The sequence below is a fragment of the Varanus komodoensis genome, unplaced genomic scaffold (assembly GCF_004798865.1).
Source record: "Varanus komodoensis strain SLA01 unplaced genomic scaffold, ASM479886v1 scaffold428, whole genome shotgun sequence".
Taxonomy (NCBI): Eukaryota; Metazoa; Chordata; class Lepidosauria; order Squamata; family Varanidae; genus Varanus; species Varanus komodoensis.
Window position 1 is genome coordinate 16,604 of NW_025335983.1, and position 18,475 is coordinate 35,078.

Below are 18,475 nucleotides of genomic sequence, written 5' to 3' on the forward strand. Positions count from 1 at the left end.
TCTCCCTGCACAGGTCATCGTACAGGGCGACCAAGGCAGATTCAGTACCGTACCCGGGTCTGAAGCCGGACTGAAATGGGTCCAGATAATCAGTTTCATCCAAGAGTGCTTGGAGTTGTCCCACCACCACCCGCTCTAACACCTTGCCCAGAAACGGGATGTTGGCCACTGGTCTATAATTAGTGGCCATCTCTGGATCCAGTGACACCTTCTTCAGGACCGGTCGGACTACCACCTCCTTCAAAGGGGCAGGCACCCGACCCTCCCTCAGAGAAGCGTTAACCACTTCCAAGATCCAGGTCCCAATCCCGTGCTTGGAGTTATTTATTAACCAAGATGGGCAAGGGTCCAAAAGGCAAGTGGTGGGACGTACTCGTCCAAGCACCTTGTCCACATCATCTGGCCACAGTAACTGAAATTCATCCAATAATTCTGGACCAGATGGCGGCGTTGGCGTCTCCCTTAAAACCTTTGAATCTATAGTGGAATCCAGCTCGTGATGAATCTGAGCGATTTTCTCCCTGGAATGCCTGGCAAAGTCGTCACAGTGGGCCTTTGAGGGTGGAACCAGGTCTTCCTTTGGACCTGGACGAACCAGGCCTTGCACCACTCGAAAGAGCTCTGCTGGACGGCATTGTGAGGAGGCAATGGATGTGGAAAAAAATTCTTTTTCGCCACCCTCACTGCCACAGCATAGGCCCGATAGTGGGCTCTCAAGTGTGTTCGGTCAGATTCATCCTGTGATTTCCTCCACCTACGCTCTAGCTGTCTCCCAATCTGCTTCATCACCCTCAATTCAGGAGTATACCAAGGGGAAGAGTGGGCTCTGCCCAGTGGGAGAGGACGCTTAGGAGCGATCGTGTCTACAGCCCTTTTATTGACATCTATTATTGTAATGGCTGCCCAGAGTGTGTGATGATAATGGATGGCTCTCAAATAAATTCAATTAAATTAATACATATATAAAAGCAATTACACAAATATGAACATTCCCAAAATGCTTGAAAGATGCTCTTGCTATGTATGCTCAGGAATCAACATAACACTAGCTGATTATGCTTGGGCTGAGTAGAAAAAATTCCCCCAATATACCCATTAGCTGAGTATGTGAGGGGTTTTCTACTCTACAGTGTGATTTGAGTTGGACAGGACTGGATCTTTTTATTTATTTGGTTAATTTCTTTTGATTTCATTTTCTTTGTTTTGTTTTTGGCAGTTAGTTCCTCTGGTGAGCTATATTAAATGGACCCCATGAGGTGACTAGTGCTAGGGTTTTGTTGTGACAGTTTAAAAAAGAAGTTGGCTATTTTATGCATAAAGATCCTATACAATCCAGCATTTTTTCCAGATTTCCAGTGGGGATGGTTGGAGATAATTCCAACTTTCTTATCATCACAGAGCTATCAGCTTGAATTACAATTTTATGTTTTCATAAGAACAACGCCGTAATCTCTATTAGCATCTAGTAAAATATTTTTATTTTATACTTGCAAATATTTCTTTCCTCTTTTGTTTTCCCTTTCTGCATTTTCTCTATTTTCTTTTGTGCTTGTTTGCTTGCTTGCTTATTTCTTTCTTTTTAGTCTCTCCAGTGAGAAACCCAAGATAGAAAATAAGCTTAAGCTAAAGCTGCTTAAGTACAGCTTAAGTAACTCAAAAACCTTTAGATGGAACTAACATGACCACAGTGACTGATTGTTTCTATTCATTTGTAGAATGCTGGAATGGGCTATACACATTTCCCTAGGAATAAGTACCATTAAATTCAGTGGCATTTACTTCTGAGTAGACATGCACACAACTGTGCAGTTGCCATAATTGTGTGCATGTCTACTCAGAAGTAAATGCCACTGAATTTAATGTGCAGTTGCCATAAAAGCAGGGAAAAGTTATTTTAGAATATGCTGTTGTTTTTCAGATAAACACACAGGCACACCCATTGATCTTGGTTTGGGTTATGCTGAGATGTTTTTTTTTTTAATAATTAAGAACAAAACAACAAGCTGATCACAATGTGCTATATGTGTTAGTCTGGATCCAACCCTGTTGTCCAAGGCATAAAACACTGGACTAAGGCTACAGGATATGAGCACTTGTCCCAAACTTTTAATCATACCTGAAAGAGTCTTATGACATTTCTTTTAATTCCAAAGTATATATCAGCCACCTGTTGTATAAAAGACTCTCTCCAGACCCTTATTTGCTATTATTGTTGTTGCTAAATTATTGTTCATGCATTAGGCAATGCCCATTTCACTGTGCAATGACCACTGCCAGCCTGGATATAGAAGGAAAGAGAAGGAAGGGAAGCCCTTTTGCTGTTACAACTGTATCCAATGTCCAAAAGGGAAGATCTCAAGTTATGCTGGTAAGAGATGCAGCTTACAGAGTCATCCATCACAGTCCAGCAGGTTGTGCATTGTGAGTACTCCAAATGTAGTAGAGGCTTCAAGTGGCTGTGGTGGTGGTGGGGAGATCTGCAAAAATTCCAGCTGTGTTCTTTTCCCATGCAGTTAAATGAAAACTGTTCACCAATATGGAGGAAAGTATGCTAGCTGAGCAAGTGATACAAATGGGTCTAAATTTAAATTCTATAAATGCCATAAGCATTTTAAAAGGTACATTGCATTTTTGTATATGTAGATCTATAGCCAAAGGCATCATTCTGCAAACTCAAATGCTGCTAGCATAGCTGAATTTTTCCATTGTGCAAGTGGTTGTCCATTATTTCCACAAAACTGCTTGCACAATGAGTTGCATAACTAGTAACAGAATAGGTAGTAAATAGATTGGACAACTGTTTGCACAATGGATGGTATAAGAATTATGCATAACTGGTTGAACAACACACAACCATTGCTCAGTTGTGCTTCCATAGCTGTGACTTTAGTTGGATTGTTCTCTTGCGCATAATTCGGAATCTAATTTTTGCTAGCTGGATAGTTGGATACTGCCCACCTTAAATTGCAAACGGAAATACATACTATTTTCAGATTAAGGCATACACACAATCAGAGGAACCTAGGTAGAATTCAAACTGGAAATGGAGGAAATTAATAAACACAAGTTTTGCTGATTTTCACATCCCTATTGAAGTGAAGAGCATTTTATTGAAGACCTGTATTGGACAGATTGGCAATGGACTTTCCATACCAATAGCCTATCCTTTAACAGACACATAAGCAAATAAATCTTAAGTAGCCTTTGAAATAGAATATTATTAAAGTTCAATCCAGTTTTGTTGTCCATAATTCTCTGAACTTGAAGGATTATTGGCATCCTATATAGGGCAGAGGTATCGCCCTATAACTGCACAGAATGCAGTTCTCCCATCCTGCACAAGACTTAGACAGCTGATTGCAGTCATCTAAGTGAGGCATCTAAGAACAGGAGGGAGGAGGCTGATGCTACAGCAATGATTTTTTAAAAAATGTCATTTTGGCTCTATTAATGAACTGGGAAGCTAAGGCTCAACAGGTGTACCCGATGATCAATAACAATATTGTGTAGTGTCACAAACTGTATTTCCTTGCGAACATCAAGGAAGTGGTCAACTCATGGGAGAATTCCAATAGCAGCACACCAAGGTTATTGCTTCATAAGGGAATACAGGACTACAAAAATGTGGAACTGTTGATGTTGTTCTTGTTCATCCCAGACTCTCATCCTCTGCTGGACTGGGGTCTGAAAAACAAGAAAAAATGTGGGCACGTGAAGCATAAACTGTAGGGAATATATAATTTGTAGCATTGCTCAATGAAATCACCACACACAGGACACATCTATAAAGGCAACATCCTAAGCTTCCAACTTGCTGGTTTTGCAGATCTTGGACCAACATGAAATAGTGTTGATTTTTGTTTTAGAAGTGATTTTGAAGTAGAAGTGAGTAGAAGTGATTTTGTTTGTTTTTTTGTTTGTTTTATTTAATAAAGAATAGATTAGGCAATAGATATAAGTGGAGGGACTTTGGACACAATCTAGTGCTAATGCCCATAAACACTCAAATTCAGAGGCTTGTGATCATCCATTGCAGAACAGAAAGAGTGACAAAAGCAATCTCTGCCTCTCTCTCTTACCATATTGCATTTTTTTCAGATTTTTTTTTCCCCCATCAAGGTAGGGCAAACCATAGAGTTCAGAAAGGAAGCTGCAGAGGCATCAGGAAAGCTCAAGTTATGAACTCTTCAATCTACTCTGCTCTTTGTCCACTGGAATGTCCCATTTCCCCTCTCCCTGAGGTTGCTTCCCTGACCTTGGAGAGGTAGTTGGTATGATTCTTTCCATGCTGCCTGTGAGGACTGGGCTTGGAACACTGAGCCCCAGCTCTGATGTCAGAGCACTGTCTCTGTCCTTGGATATGGAAATCTAAAATATCTTGCAGCTCCTAAAACACTGTCTAATGGTCAAAATATTGCCCCTTCAGTTAATTTATTTTTCAGAGAAATTATTGCATCATGTTATTCTTTGTTTTGCTTACTCTCTGCATTCATCTATCAAGCATATTCACTTGAACTTGTAGCCAAGGAAAAGCTAGTTCTTTGTGCCTAAGAAATGCTTGGAATTGTATGTTTCTCCTGTATTTATGTTCCCTCTGTGGCACACAACAAACCACCCTGCTAACTTATAGCTATTTAAAAACAATGTCTACTTTGGTTGAGACTTGATCCAAAAAGCGAAAATGGTATCAGATCTCTAATCCTTGTAGAGTCATCCCCAGTCCTTTGACATAAAACAAATTCCTTTGGGAACTGATTATGTGGTATTTGATTATTCAGACCACTGAGTTAAGTTTGCTTTTTCCACTTCCTTTAATCTCTCATATGATGTTAAAATACTTGCTATTCATCTAATTACTCTAGAAATAACACACACATGAATGTGAGTGCTCCCATAGACATGAATGTGAAGTGGATAAACACACACACACAGAGGAGGAATCTACTTAATGACAGTCTTTGTTATTAGCTGTCATTCCAAGTAATCCTTACATACCACTGAATATGGAATAATACATTGGATAGACACTATGATGGGAAGATTAAAGTAATTGCAACTAATTTTCAACTTTCCCTTTCAGACATGGATTATTGTACTCAGTGCCCAGAAGAGGAATATCCAAACAAGGATCAGAATTCATGTATTCCAAAAGGTGTAACATTCCTTAGTTATGAAGAAACTTTGGGAATTGTTTTAGCCAGTTTTGCTCTTTTCTTTTCTGTGGTAACAGCTCTGATTCTACAATTGTTTGTGAAGCACCAGGACACTCCCATAGTCAAAGCAAACAACCGGAATCTCACATACACAGTTCTCATCTCCCTTCTGTTCTGTTTCCTTTGTGCATTACTATTTATTGGCAGACCAGATAAGATCACATGTCTCCTACGGCAACCTGCTTTTGGCATGATATTCTTGGTGGCTGTTTCTTGTGTGTTGGCAAAAACTGTTACAGTGATTCTAGCTTTTAAGGCCACTAAACCTGGCTCCAGGATAAGGAAATGGGTGGGGAAGAGGCTGGCCATCTCCATTGTTCTAGCCTGTTCTCTCATTCAAGCAGGCATTTGCATTTTGTGGCTAGCAACTTATCCTCCATTCCCAAATTTTTATATGCACTCAGAAGTATTGGAAGAAAATATACTAGAGTGTAATGAAGGATCCACTATCATGTTTTACTGTCTTGTGAGCTACATGGGCTTTTTAGCTATTATCTGCTTCACTATGGCTTTCTTGGCCAGGAAACTGCCAGAAAGCTTTAATGAGACTAAATTCATCAGTTTCAGTATGTTGCTATTCTGCAGTGTTTGGCTGTGCTTTATTCCAACCTATGTGAGCACCAAAGGAAAATACATGGTGGCTGTGGAGATCTTCTCTATCATATCTTCCAGTGCAGGATTGCTGGGTTTTATATTTTTCCCTAAATGTTACATTATTCTTCTGAGGCCTCAGCTGAACCAGAAAGAGCATGTTTTATGGAGAAATCACTGATGAACCTGTGAAGTTTCTCTGTATGCTTAAAAATGACTAAGAGTTTTCCCTGCATCTCCTGTTTCCTAGATACAGCTCAGCAAGCCTCTTAAACACTTCCTATTTTATCATTAGAATTAAATGGTCACATTTTATTATTAGCTTTTTTCCCTCTGAGCCTCACATTTAGGCATTATTCCATGAAACCCTTACTTTTTAAGTTGAAAAATGTGTAAAATGGAAGTATAATTTCCCACAGTGTCATCAGTTAAGAAGGGTATGATAAGAAATGGCCACTGTTCAGTTCATTTATTTATTTATTTATTTATTAAAACATTTCTATGCCGTCCCTTGCCAAGGCCTCGGGGCGGTTTACAACATCGAATACAAAATACATTAAAACAATGACAAATAAAATATATACAGTAAAATAAAATAAGCTGCCCTGGCCGAATAAAATTCAATAATATTAACATTTAAAATGCTGCATAAATAAAAAGGTCTTCGCCTGGCGCCGAAAAACAAATAACGACGGCGCCAGGCGGACCTCTCTGGGGAGCGCATTCATCCCATTAGTCAATGATCAATTATTTCCTGCCTGCCTCATAACACGAGGACACAGGGTCACCTTGTGAAGCTGGTTGGAAAAGATTCAAGGCAGTTAAAAGGATGTAGTCCTTCACATAGAACATAATTAAGCTATGCATTGTGCTACCACACGATGTAGTGATGGCAACCAATCAGTTTGTTTTGAAAAAGGGATTGGACAAATTCATGGAGGAGAAGGCTATCAAAACTACCCATTTCTGAAAGCTATATGCTACTTCCTGTTTCAGAGGCTGTATGCCTATGTACACCAGTTGCTGTGACCCTTGGGTGGTAGGGAGCTGTTGCATTCACGTCCTGCATATGAGTTTTCTGTGGGCAAAACATTTTGCAAACAGAATTATGGACTAGATGGCCCCTTAATCTGATCCATCATGGTTCTTAGAACAGCCTTCTCTCATATGATCCTGCCATATTTTAAGATCATCTGGGGAAGCACCAGAGGCACATTTACTAGGGGCATGAAACAAGACCTTCTCACTGGCAGCTTCCAGGGTTTAAAATTCCCTGCTGAGAGGAACTAGGTGAGCTGCCTGCTTGCTGTCCTTATGCTGACAGATAAGGGCTTTTTTTTCTCATGCAGGCATCTGTTGGATTTGATGCTATAATAATTTCTGTGCAGTAAATTATTATTTTTGATTTTTTTTTAGTGACAGGGGAAAGTCTTATGGAAAGAATGACTTTCAAGTTTTATAGAAGGAATTCATTCTTTCCCTTTATGATTTTGAACACAATTGCTAGGGAAATAGTATATATTACAGAGGTGACTCAAGGTAAAATACACAGGGAAATGTCCAGAATGATAGGCTAATGTAAAGTAGCAATCATGAAGGAAATGTTGAAGCTTGGTTAATTGTTTTCTACTCATTTGACCACAACTGAAAAGTTGATTTGAAACTCCTCCAAAATTGCACAATGTGATAATATAAGATAAAATGTTCAGGATCATGTTAAGATTCAACTTTTAGACCATGTCACCTGTAGAACTACTGTAGCTTCTCTGTACTCGGACAGTATGAGAGATTTCACATTATATGAAGAAAGCCTATCCAAAGTGCCCCTAACTTGTTTTTTTTTTTAAAACAACAGCTGCAACAGATGATTTGGATACATGGTTCATTCCTGCTATTCACTTAAAATGGCAAAATCAAACAAAGTCTGGATATGTATATTTTTCTTATTGCTTGGCCCACTTTCATTTAATGAAAGTCTAGGCATGTAAATAAGTATCCTGAGATGCCATTATGTGTACCTTCATGTCACATTCTCTTACATTTATCATGAAGGGATTATTTTAATTGAATAGCTATTTTTATGTAACATGAAGAGGCTTATTATTAGGACTTTCCTGTTAGCTTTAATTCTGTCGTGTTTCTCATTATTCCAACATTAAATTTATTCCATCCCATTTCTGCACCACTTTCTGTAAAGTCTTCATAAAAATCTGTCCACATTTATGTATGCATATCTGCTTATACATCCTTTTGCATATACTCCCCAAAATATGCATTTTAAAGTCATTTATTTCAAGATAATGTCCTTTTGTACACCTTCTTCCCATGTTACATTTTACATGTTACATAGCATCAACATAATTACGTTCTAGTTACTGTGTATGTTCAGGAAATGTAAAGAGTAGTGTAAAAATGTCTATGAACTGAACCTGTTTTTCATCCATCCTGTATTCTCTTCTTTGTTTTGTGTATTAAAATAATCATAAGAGAATCTGGTGGTAAAACATTCCAGATTTCTTTATTCCCTATTAGCACAGCACAGAAAAAGGGTCCAATCTCACCCAAGGGCCCGTCTGTAACCCCAGGAACAAATTTAGTAAAGTAAGTTGCTTTTGATTTAGCAGTCTCTCAACAAAACACGGATACATCCTTAAATGCACAATTATTTTGCAACATGCTGCTTGTACCACCAGGTCTCAACTTGTGTGGGAACCCACTTATGATTGTCTGTTGGAGGAATGGGGACAACCACACTGGTCTCAGACCCATCCTTGGAATCTAATCAGCAGTGACATTGTCCCACTGGGAGGGCAGAGCTGAAAAACTCCTTTTCTCTGACTGCACTGTTCACCCTCTTGTAAGTCAATTGGTTATAAATTAATTAATCTTAAAATCAATTTGTTGATTTGCTGATTAGTTATAAATAGATTAATAGATGAGGATTAATCTGTTTGGGAAGGAATCTTTTCCACATATGTAAATTATTCCGGCCTTGTGGTGTTTTCTTCCCTCACCCAAGCATTCCTAGATGTCTTTCCATACGTCATTATTTAGGCCAACAATAAAGAATACTTGACTCTAAAGCAGGATCCTAACTAGGGAGGTAATTGGATCATTAGATAACAATAGAATTAAAGCAGTACTAAAGTGGGATAAGGAGATCAGGTAGAAGCTTAATAAATTCTTTCCATCTGTCTTCACTGTACACAATGTAGGACAGATACCTGTGCTTGAACTGATGCTTTTCAGAAGGAAGCCTGAAGAACTGAAGCAAAACCCTGGTGCAAAATATGATGTTGATAAATTTAACTATAAAGACTACACAAAGCTCAGGCTGCAGGAGCACTGAAAAGGGCACAAAGGGAAAATAAAATGTGGCTACCTTGCCCCAAGCTAGTCTGTTTGATTGAGAAATAAACTGATGATTTACAGGAAGGGAGGAAATAACTTGATTAATTTTCTGACCCTGTTGAATACTAGAAAAATATTTTTTTCTCTCTTCAGTTCTTCATGGATTTTCACATTCCTACCCCACCACTTCCCATTTCCTCAAACATGCATATCCCTTATCCTTAAGAGTTCTGTGTGTCAGAGCAGAGGAACCATAACAATATGTCTTAGGAAAGAAAGTATGGAGGATTTTCCTCTTTTGTCACCACCACCAAGCATTTGAGTGTTCTAGTATCCTGTATCACATGTACATGGTTTTTCAGAATATCAAGGCCTGAACATATTGTCCCATGCAAGGTTCTGCTCTCCAGACAGCCACTAAAATGCAGATGTTCTAACTTGAGGTGGGATTTAAAGAGTAGCAGTTTCATTTCATAAGAAGGTCATTTAAATAAAGCTATTTTTGTAAGCACATCATACACTCCAAATTATTTTAAAAATATTTTTAATTGGGATTTCTATGAGAAAGGGCTTTCTTTTACAGCTATGGACTATCACAGGCTTTTAAAAAAAGCATGCATCATGCGTGTAATACTACCTTTCAAGATTTTCTTCTGATTAGTTGTTCTTTGTTATTCAGTTCAGGTTTTAGTATGATAATGTAACATTTGGGTAAAAATATGCAGCTCAGGAGCCCACCACTCGAGGCTAAAATGGAGAAGATTTCCATAACTACCACATATTTTCCTGCAGTGCTCTGGTATGTTGGGACAAAAGATAACCAAACACTGCAAAACATAACCATGCTGAAAGTGATAAATTTGGCTTCGTTAAAACTGTCAGGTAATTTCCTGGCCAGGAAAGCCACAATGAAGCTGGCAATTGCCAGAAAACCCATGTAGCCTAAGACAGAATAAAACATGGTCACTGAGCCCTCATTACATTCAAATAGAATTGTGTTATCTTTTGAAAGCATGTCAAGATGTGGGAATGGGGGAGAGGTTGCCAGCCACGCAATGCAAAGTCCTCCTTGAATAAGGGAGCAAGAAAGAACAACAGAGGTGGATAACCTTTTCCCAACCCACCTCCTCATCCTGGATCCTGGCTTGGTGACCATGAAAGCCAAAACCACTGTGATGGTTTTGGCCAACACACAAGAAACAGCCATGGAGAAGATTATGCCAAAGATATTTTGTCGGAGGAGACATGTCACCCTGTTAGGTTTCCCAATGAATAGCAATGCACAGAGGAAACAGAGCAAGAGGGAGATGAGGAGTGTATAGGTGAGATTCCTGTTGTTGGCTTTGACAACAGGAGTGTTGCGGTGCTTCAGAAACATGTGTAGCACCACAACTGTTGTCAAAGAGAATGAAAGTGCACTGGCAGCTAAACTGATCCCCAAAGGCTCCTCATAAGATAAAAAGATCACAGGTTTGGGAAGGCATAGAATGTGGTCCATGTTTGGATAATGATCTTCTGGGCAGAGAGAACACTCAACTGTATCTGGAAAAAAGAAAAAGAAAAGAAAAAGAAATATAAGAAAAGCTGTGGCTCCTTTCACAATAAAGGACTTAACATGGGCAAGGGAGGAAGAAGATATCCCAGTGCTTAAGACATCTTGTCTTGCTGCTCACACACTGTCTCTGTGCTGCCATTAATGCCTCTATTGGGGCATGTTCCTTCTTCAAAATGAGGTGGTCATAAAGTGGCAGCAGAAGAGAGGCTGATGGGGTTGTCTTTAGTTCCTGCCTTCTACAGTGCCAGCCTTTCTGGAATGTCAAGCTGATGCATCACACAGGTCACTCCAGAGACACTTTCAGTTGCAGCATTTGGGGCATGGGGCAGGCTGAGTAGGCTTGTGAGTGGGGACCCTTTCCTGACCACCTCATGGGAAGGTTGCCCTTGATTTCTAGATCTATTGTTTTAGTTTGAAAGTGGCTTCCATACAGAATAAGTCTGACAAATACTGTGGAAGTACTACTCTCACATTTGAGAACCCATTCAGGATAAACATTATTAAATGCAGAAGGTACCTACAGGATCATAGTGAGGATTACTGATGACATCATGGGGTGCTAAAAGTTTCAAGCAGTGGCAAAGAGGGGTTTTCATAGTAAATGATCATATAATGCTTGCTTCCCTATCCTTTCCCTACCGTAAAAAAGAGTGGGCCCTGTCTTCTGATTATGTGCTGCTCTAGACTGAACACAGACTATGGGCTGCACCAGCTCCTTTCCATTTCCTCATTGCACTTCCTCAGTGCCAGGACCCAGGGTATCAGGCTTCAGGGCAGCGGACAGGTCAAGTACTCTTCAGAACCTGGCAATGAGTCAGAGACTGATGCATGGCTGAAAAACAGGCCTTCTGGAACAAATAAGGACAAGGCCAGGACATTCTCATGAGGAAGTCAAAGGTCAAGAAACAGGAAAACAAACAGAGGAGGGAGCAGGCAAGTTTCAGGAATGGCAGAAGCTGCAGAAAGGGTGGAAAGAAGGATGCAGTCAGGGTCAGGAAGGTGCAGGGAATGAGCTATGCAACACTTAGCAGGAAGACCTACATAGCTGAGGCAGCCTCTGGAGGAAAGAGTTTGCTCCCATAAGGCTCTTCCCTCAGTTCTCTCAGGCTGAGAGTCCAGGAAGGGCCTGTGCCTAATCTTGTAATCACTATGGTGGTCATTTCAATCCTGACCCTCAGGGAGAGCCACAGAGCTGCACAGACCCTGACACTCAGCAGCAGTTAAATGGTGATGATGTAAAAATGCACCTATTAGTGGCATCACCGCAAATATTTAGGGACTGATCACTTCCCAATCTGTGTAATTTTGCATGTGTAGTGCACACATTTCAAGTGATGAGGAAACAGACATGCTGATGTGAATTAATCCTGCTGTGAATTATATGCAACTTCCTTAATTACTCTCTACAGAGGAACTCTTACCCTTCTCTTGAGATATTTTTCCTTCTGGGCATGGGATGCAATCATAGCAGCAGAATAGCTCCCCTTCCTTCCCTTTCTTGCTAAAACCAGGATAGCACTTGTCATTACACAAAGAAGTAGGCTGAACCTAAAGCAATGATTAAAGAAGTTGTTGTAAAAATCGGATTAAAATACTTAGGGTAGTATAACCCAAAAGAATAAAAAATAAAACCAAACAAAAATCGCCATCACAACATTGAAAAGATAAATGTTCATTTCCTATAATACAATGGACTGAAAGTCTTGCAACAATTTTAATATTTAAATGACTGTCATATAGACATCACCTTTTGATGGAATATTATTTGAATATCTAGTTTGTGTTGTTGAAGCTTATGTGTAAAGCTAGAAAGCTTGTAAAGCTCTTGTATCCCGAGACCTTGGTAGTGGATGGCATATAAAGGTGCTATAGATAGATAGATAGATAGATAGATAGATAGATAGATAGATAGATGCATATATAAGCACTCCATTTGCTTTCACGGATATGGATATACAAAACTCTCTCTCTCCTTCTCTCTCACCCACACATTATATCCTCTATCATAGGTTAGCTATCAATCACCTATCATTCATCCATCCATCCATCCATCATGTGTCTGTCTATCTCTATTCCATTTTCCCTTTATTGACATTTTAAAAGAGAAAGGAAAACAGCAACATGGAACTATTATGGGAAATGATTTGGAGTTGAAAAAGGGAAGTCCTCAGAACTGGAATCTTGCTGAGAGTAGCTCTTTTCTCTATAGTGTGAATCTTGCAATATCTCAGTCCTAATACAAAATTTGGATACATCATTAAATGTCACATGTAAGTCCTACCTGGTTAAACCAGCTGTGCCATACAATTGCATTATCATTAATGGAAAATGCTTGCTCTGGAGGAACATGGTGATCCATCTTTCCAATTTTTACTTTAATGAAAGATTGGTTTAGGAATGTGACCCAGTTGATCACATCAAATCCTGCTACTAATATTCCATTCTGGTCAAAAGAAATTTCATCACCAGCACTGTTGTTAAATGAAACTTGTTTCAGAAAGTGGTGCAACTAGATTGAATGGGAAAGCACAAATGGGTAACAAAAATAACACCAGAAAACCAGGAAGCTAAGCCCACACTTCTTCAATTTAACTTATCTCACATGGCTTGCTATCTTCTCTATGGTAGTGTTTCTGTTATGAAATGACCTGCTCCTTGCTTTCCATGTGGCACAAACCTTCACTTCTGCACTTCCCATTTTGCAAGTGAACCAGACACTGATTTCAGCAGCCTAGCTTTGGGACTTTGAAAAGGAAGAGGAGGAGGTTGGAGCACTAAGGATCTATTGGACTCTATGCCTCTCCACCTTTGAAAAGATCCCTTTATCATTTCCATTGCAAGTGTTCCTATTCTTATTTGGATCTGAGGAGGCTTTCTAGGACTCACAAGTTCACTGTGCTCAAGAACAATAAAATAATTGCAATAAAAAGAATGAAATAAAAATAGCTAGAACACTTTGATACAATGAAGCACAACAAACTTAATTGAGCAAGGTGATAAGTGAAATGTTTAGGGCTTTTTGAAAGCATGTAACGATGTATGACAGATGTCGATTGTGGGGGACACTACCAAGTAGGCATTGCCACTAGTTCCATGCACTCTGGTTGCTTTTAGAGGTAGACACACAAGCAGAGCCTCTGTTGCTGATTCAGAGTATGAATCACAGTATGAACAAGCAGATATGGGTGACCATGGCCTTCAAATTCACTTCCACCTAAACTGTTTAATATTCTGTACCTTTGCAGTAGTGGAAGGATGTACAGGGAAATGGCATAACCTCCAAGTCTTTCTCACAGGTTTTACCTGCCATGGCTGATTAGTCTGAAGTATCCTTCGTTCTCCTTCCACCACTCTTTTGGTTTTGGATCTGGACAGAAGCATGGCATGTAAGGCATGGGCCACAGCATAGACAGCATTGTAAATACTGTAGCTGTGGCCAGACATATTCATTTCAAAAAATGCCCCAGAAAGGTTTTCCAGCTTTTCCTCTCCAGTGCAGATATCATCCTCTGCTTTACCCAGGGCAGAGTTTGGGAAGACACAGCCAAATGCCTGCTCCCAGAAGTCCCTGATAAAACTATCTCCTGTTGCACTGGCAGGGTTTCTTCCTCGAATAAATTCTTTGAATCCTTGGAGTTCATTAGAATGAATTGCAAGAGTTATAGCACCACAGATGGCTTGTATATCCCACTCTCTTTGGAAGACAAATGATTTGAATTCCATCTGAGCTGTCAGAATCCAGACTTTGCCTTTCTGCTTTTGGATCATATCTTCTATTTCAGGTAAGAACAGAACCCATCTCAAAAAGAAGATAGAATCTGCTTCTGCATAGAAGACCAAGGCATTGGCTCTGCTGCTCATGAGTTTAGCATACATTTCAATCCCTTTTTGTATTACATCTGCTTTGTCATTGTCGTAAGTCACATATTTGGGACATGCTTCTACGAAAGCTAAACAGATGCCACTTTTGGAAAATAATGGAAGCATGAGCTTCAAAAACATGTCTCCACTCTCTAGATCATCAGCAATGAATCCAATCCATATCCACTTAAAATGGAGAAGTAACTGAAGAATCCCCATATACTGAAGGCCATCATCTGGTGCCATCTGATAGGAGGTAAGGAATACATTCCTATGTGCTTTCCCTGGAGTAGATCCATATGAGAGCTGAAGGTAAGTTTGAAGATGAGCAGAGAGAAGCATTTCAAATGTACTTAGGCATATGCACAATGCAGTGCACTTTGGTATATTATTTATGCATGTGATAATAGCTCCATTCCCTACTTTGAGTGGACCAAATTGACAAGGATTATTTCTCCTCCAAAATCTACTGTTATCTTTCATCTATGTTTGTGGGGGAAGGCAATGTACTCTCTACAGAAAAAGTAGAGAAGAAGACCAGTTGTCACTCTGCTGTTATTTTCTTTTCCTTTTTTTCCCCTCCTCTTTTTTCTCCTGACACACATGAGATAGTATTATTTGCTTGTGGAAGAAGCTACACATTCTGAATATCATTAAATTTTATATTTCTCCTCTATTCCATTTTAGGAGTGCAAACTAGACTTTTGAGAGCACACTGGTGGGCTAGTACAATGGGTGGGTGTACTGATGAGAAAATGATGCTTGCCCAATCCAAATAAGAGCCTTTTGTGCTTTAAAAAAAGTGGCCAGTCCAGCAAACCTGCTTGAGGTAATATAGTTTGTTCCCATATTACACAAAGTATTTTTGCCACAATAGCTTTAAGTAAGGATAAGTTACGATAAAGAAATGGAATGAAAACATGCCAACCTATGTGGTCCTTGACGTTCTCAAGAGAAAAGATTGAGAAACAAACCCAAACGAAGGGTCTCCCTCTACTCCAGTAATGAGGGCTCAGCATGAAGAGCTGAAGAATGAATGGGCACTGAATCAGTAGATGGATTCTTGACATGTTTCCAACCTGCATATATTTCCATATAGCATATATATAACATAGTTAATCTTTGATTGTGGGGATCTTACTCACAAATACACAAGAGGTGAAGGAACATTAAACACTCCAAACTTTCCATCACTGTTCTTTATACCCTCCTCATTTTCAGGACCAGACTTTGCAGCTGCTACCCTGTTTTATCTGTTTTCTGCATGATGCAGAACCCTGGAAAAACTGGGTTCTCCAGAGGGTGAGACCTTTCACACTGTAGAGGCTCTCTTTGGCAGCAGTGAGTCAGTGCATGCTTGTTCTTACTCCTCTTTCTCAAGTGCCACTTTCAGCAAGATTCAGAATGTATCCATGGGGTTAGCATGATCTTAGTGAAAAGCAGGATGTTCTTCCTTTACTATGAAATAATTACTATCAACTAATACTGAATATTGATTTACTTAATTTGGATATGGCATTCACACACATAGTCATGTCTACTTATTTTTGAAATGTAAAACCACAGCTGGGGGAAAATGTGCACAAATACTTGCTTTTCTGTACTGACCATATATCTCCTACCTGTGGAATTCTGTAGATACCCAAGATGTTTGCTATCTGGTGGGTTGCATCTGAACGAAGTGCCCCAATGATTGCAATCAGATTGTCCTGGATGTCACACTTGAAATTGGGGACAAATCTGTTCTTTGTTGAAATAAGTTGCATTGTGCCACGATAGGTCATTTCAGCATCAGAATAAATGTCATAAATTTGGAATCCCAAGGTGACATTTGGCAAGATCTCAGGATTTTCATTGATCTCCTTTACAGCAAATAACAAGGCAAGAATGTGCTGGTAGTTCTTAGGCACTACACTACAAAAAGGTGTGCATATTCATGTTTTACAAGTTTGCTCCACATGGTGTAATATTATGTTTTCTTCTTGGCTCACTATTACTTCTGTGGCCATTAACTGATGAATTTCATTCCATTTAATGCTGGACTTAATGTTTTCAAGTTTCAAATTGAAAAGAAACTTGACACTTCAGCAGCACTTGCTACTTGTTTATCCAACCTTGTTGGATTGTAGGCATTACAGATAAACATTAATCTTGTGTGTAACACAATTTGACTGGGACAAAGAGACCAAACAAACAAGAATTGTATCTCTTAGAGCAATTCAGTTCAAGCAGGACATAATTTCCCCATTATACCACTAGATGAACAACCCTCTTAAGCAGGTGAAATAGATCAGGTTGTACTAGACAAGAAACTAAAAGAAGTAAAAACTAATACTTTTTACATGAAAGCTGGAGTAATTTTCATATTCTAAAATTATCAGTGTACACATTCTCAGACAAAGCCATTGCAGAACTCTGTGTACTTTAGCTGCAAATACAAAAACTATCTTATTCAAATGTGGCAATATATGAAAGCAACCTCAATGTAAACTGCTTCAGGCTGTAACAACTTTAAAAGCATGGCCATGGAGCTCCCATGGGCAATGAAAGTGGGAAAGACAGTGCTTTGTCTGCACATTTCTTGAAAAGATTGAATTCATTGAAATGCAGGTACTCTAAGAATATAGAACATATGTATTACTTTGGAATATAGAGCTTAAAAGTGGATGTGCATTATTGTGTTGATTGATATGTCTTGTATATTTAATATGCTGAATATGAGGGAACAATGTGTGTGAATAGAAAGAAAAGATGGTGCCTAACATCAGATGTTGGTCAACACTATGGCAAACTGTATGAAAAAGAAATGAGCAGAGGAAAGAAAGAAAAGTAGAAGAAAGCAAATGCTAATGAATCACAATGATAATCAAAAGCAATTGCTTAATAATCATAAGCAAAATAATATGTCAGATTCTCAATGTATTCTAATTATCCGTTTGTGTAAGTTAAAGCACCTGTTTTCTGTACATGTTATTTGCATATCCACTTCATCTCCATTACAATACAACAGCCTAATAGGTCTCAGCCTGCTGGCTACTTCCAGTCCCAGTCCAAGCATGTGAACTCCATGCAATTTCATAACTTCCTATTGTCATGGCTTTTATGTACATGGCATCTAAAGGAGCATTGCACCTTATCAATTAGGTGGGTCAACTGTAAAACAAACTTCTGGTGCATTTGTGAAATATTCTAAATGAAGGTAATGGGGAGAAGTGAACAGAGATGGAGATGGTGCCATGGCAATTCCAGTCAAGCTCAGATTTGACCATACAATTGGCATGTTAGAGAACATGGTTGAAAGGTAAACTATAGACAACTTACATGGGATCTTCAGATGATTTCTCAGGAGGTTGTTCTTGAAAGTCTTTGGGACTGGAGAGGATGAAGCTCTGTGAAACAACTCCACCAATGATTGTCTGCCCTGGTTTATAATACTCATGAAGAATGTGATAAGGATCTGGAATCCCACATTTAGCAGCATGAGTTTTACAAACCATGTGGGGAAGCAGTGCCACTGACATGATCACTAAGGCACTCATTCTCAGTATATGTGTTAACACTGGATCCAGTTGTCCTTATTTGAAGATGAACTATCTCCATGGGCCCCAGCACTGCAGTTTAAAATGTGAAACATCAAGGATTGAAGTAATGAAGCCCTGTTTCTCTCTAAACCTTTTCCCAAATTCTTCTGAATTGGATGGAAGGGAGATAGGATGAATGATGAACTGTGGTCATCATTCACAGACTTTTTATTAGTTTTGTTATTGGCTGCTAAAGAACAATGGGGTTTTGTAGGCTTCCAAATTACAGGGGTAATTACAGGGGACTCAAAGTACTATATTCTCTTTGGGATTCCTTGAAAGAGTTACCTTGATTATATTTGAGCAGATGTACTATCTCCAAT

At 39.2% G+C, this 18,475-nt stretch overlaps 1 protein-coding gene across 1 annotated transcript; it reads right to left on the reverse strand.

Moving 5' to 3' along the window:
- Nucleotides 1-9,795: 9,795 nt before the first annotated feature.
- On the reverse strand, nucleotides 9,796-18,068 carry LOC123030158 (vomeronasal type-2 receptor 26-like). Its single transcript, XM_044443812.1, has 6 exons — nucleotides 17,893-18,068; nucleotides 16,194-16,485; nucleotides 14,014-14,877; nucleotides 12,992-13,219; nucleotides 12,132-12,258; nucleotides 9,796-10,697 (listed from the first exon to the last, which is right to left on the reverse strand). Exons 1-6 carry the CDS (start codon nucleotides 18,066-18,068, stop codon nucleotides 9,796-9,798), a joined length of 2,589 nt encoding a protein of 862 aa, XP_044299747.1.
- Nucleotides 18,069-18,475: the final 407 nt, after the last annotated feature.

Coding starts and splice junctions, on each gene's coding strand:
- LOC123030158 (XM_044443812.1), bottom strand. CDS start 18,068: ATGGTTTGTAAAACTCATGCTGCTAAATGTGGGATTCCAGATCCTTAT. Junction 16,486..17,892: donor AAATCATCTGAAGATCCCAT/GTAAGTTGTCTA, acceptor ACCTTTTTGTAG/TGTAGTGCCTAAGAACTACC. Junction 12,259..12,991: donor GGCACAGCTGGTTTAACCAG/GTAGGACTTACA, acceptor TCATTGCTTTAG/GTTCAGCCTACTTCTTTGTG.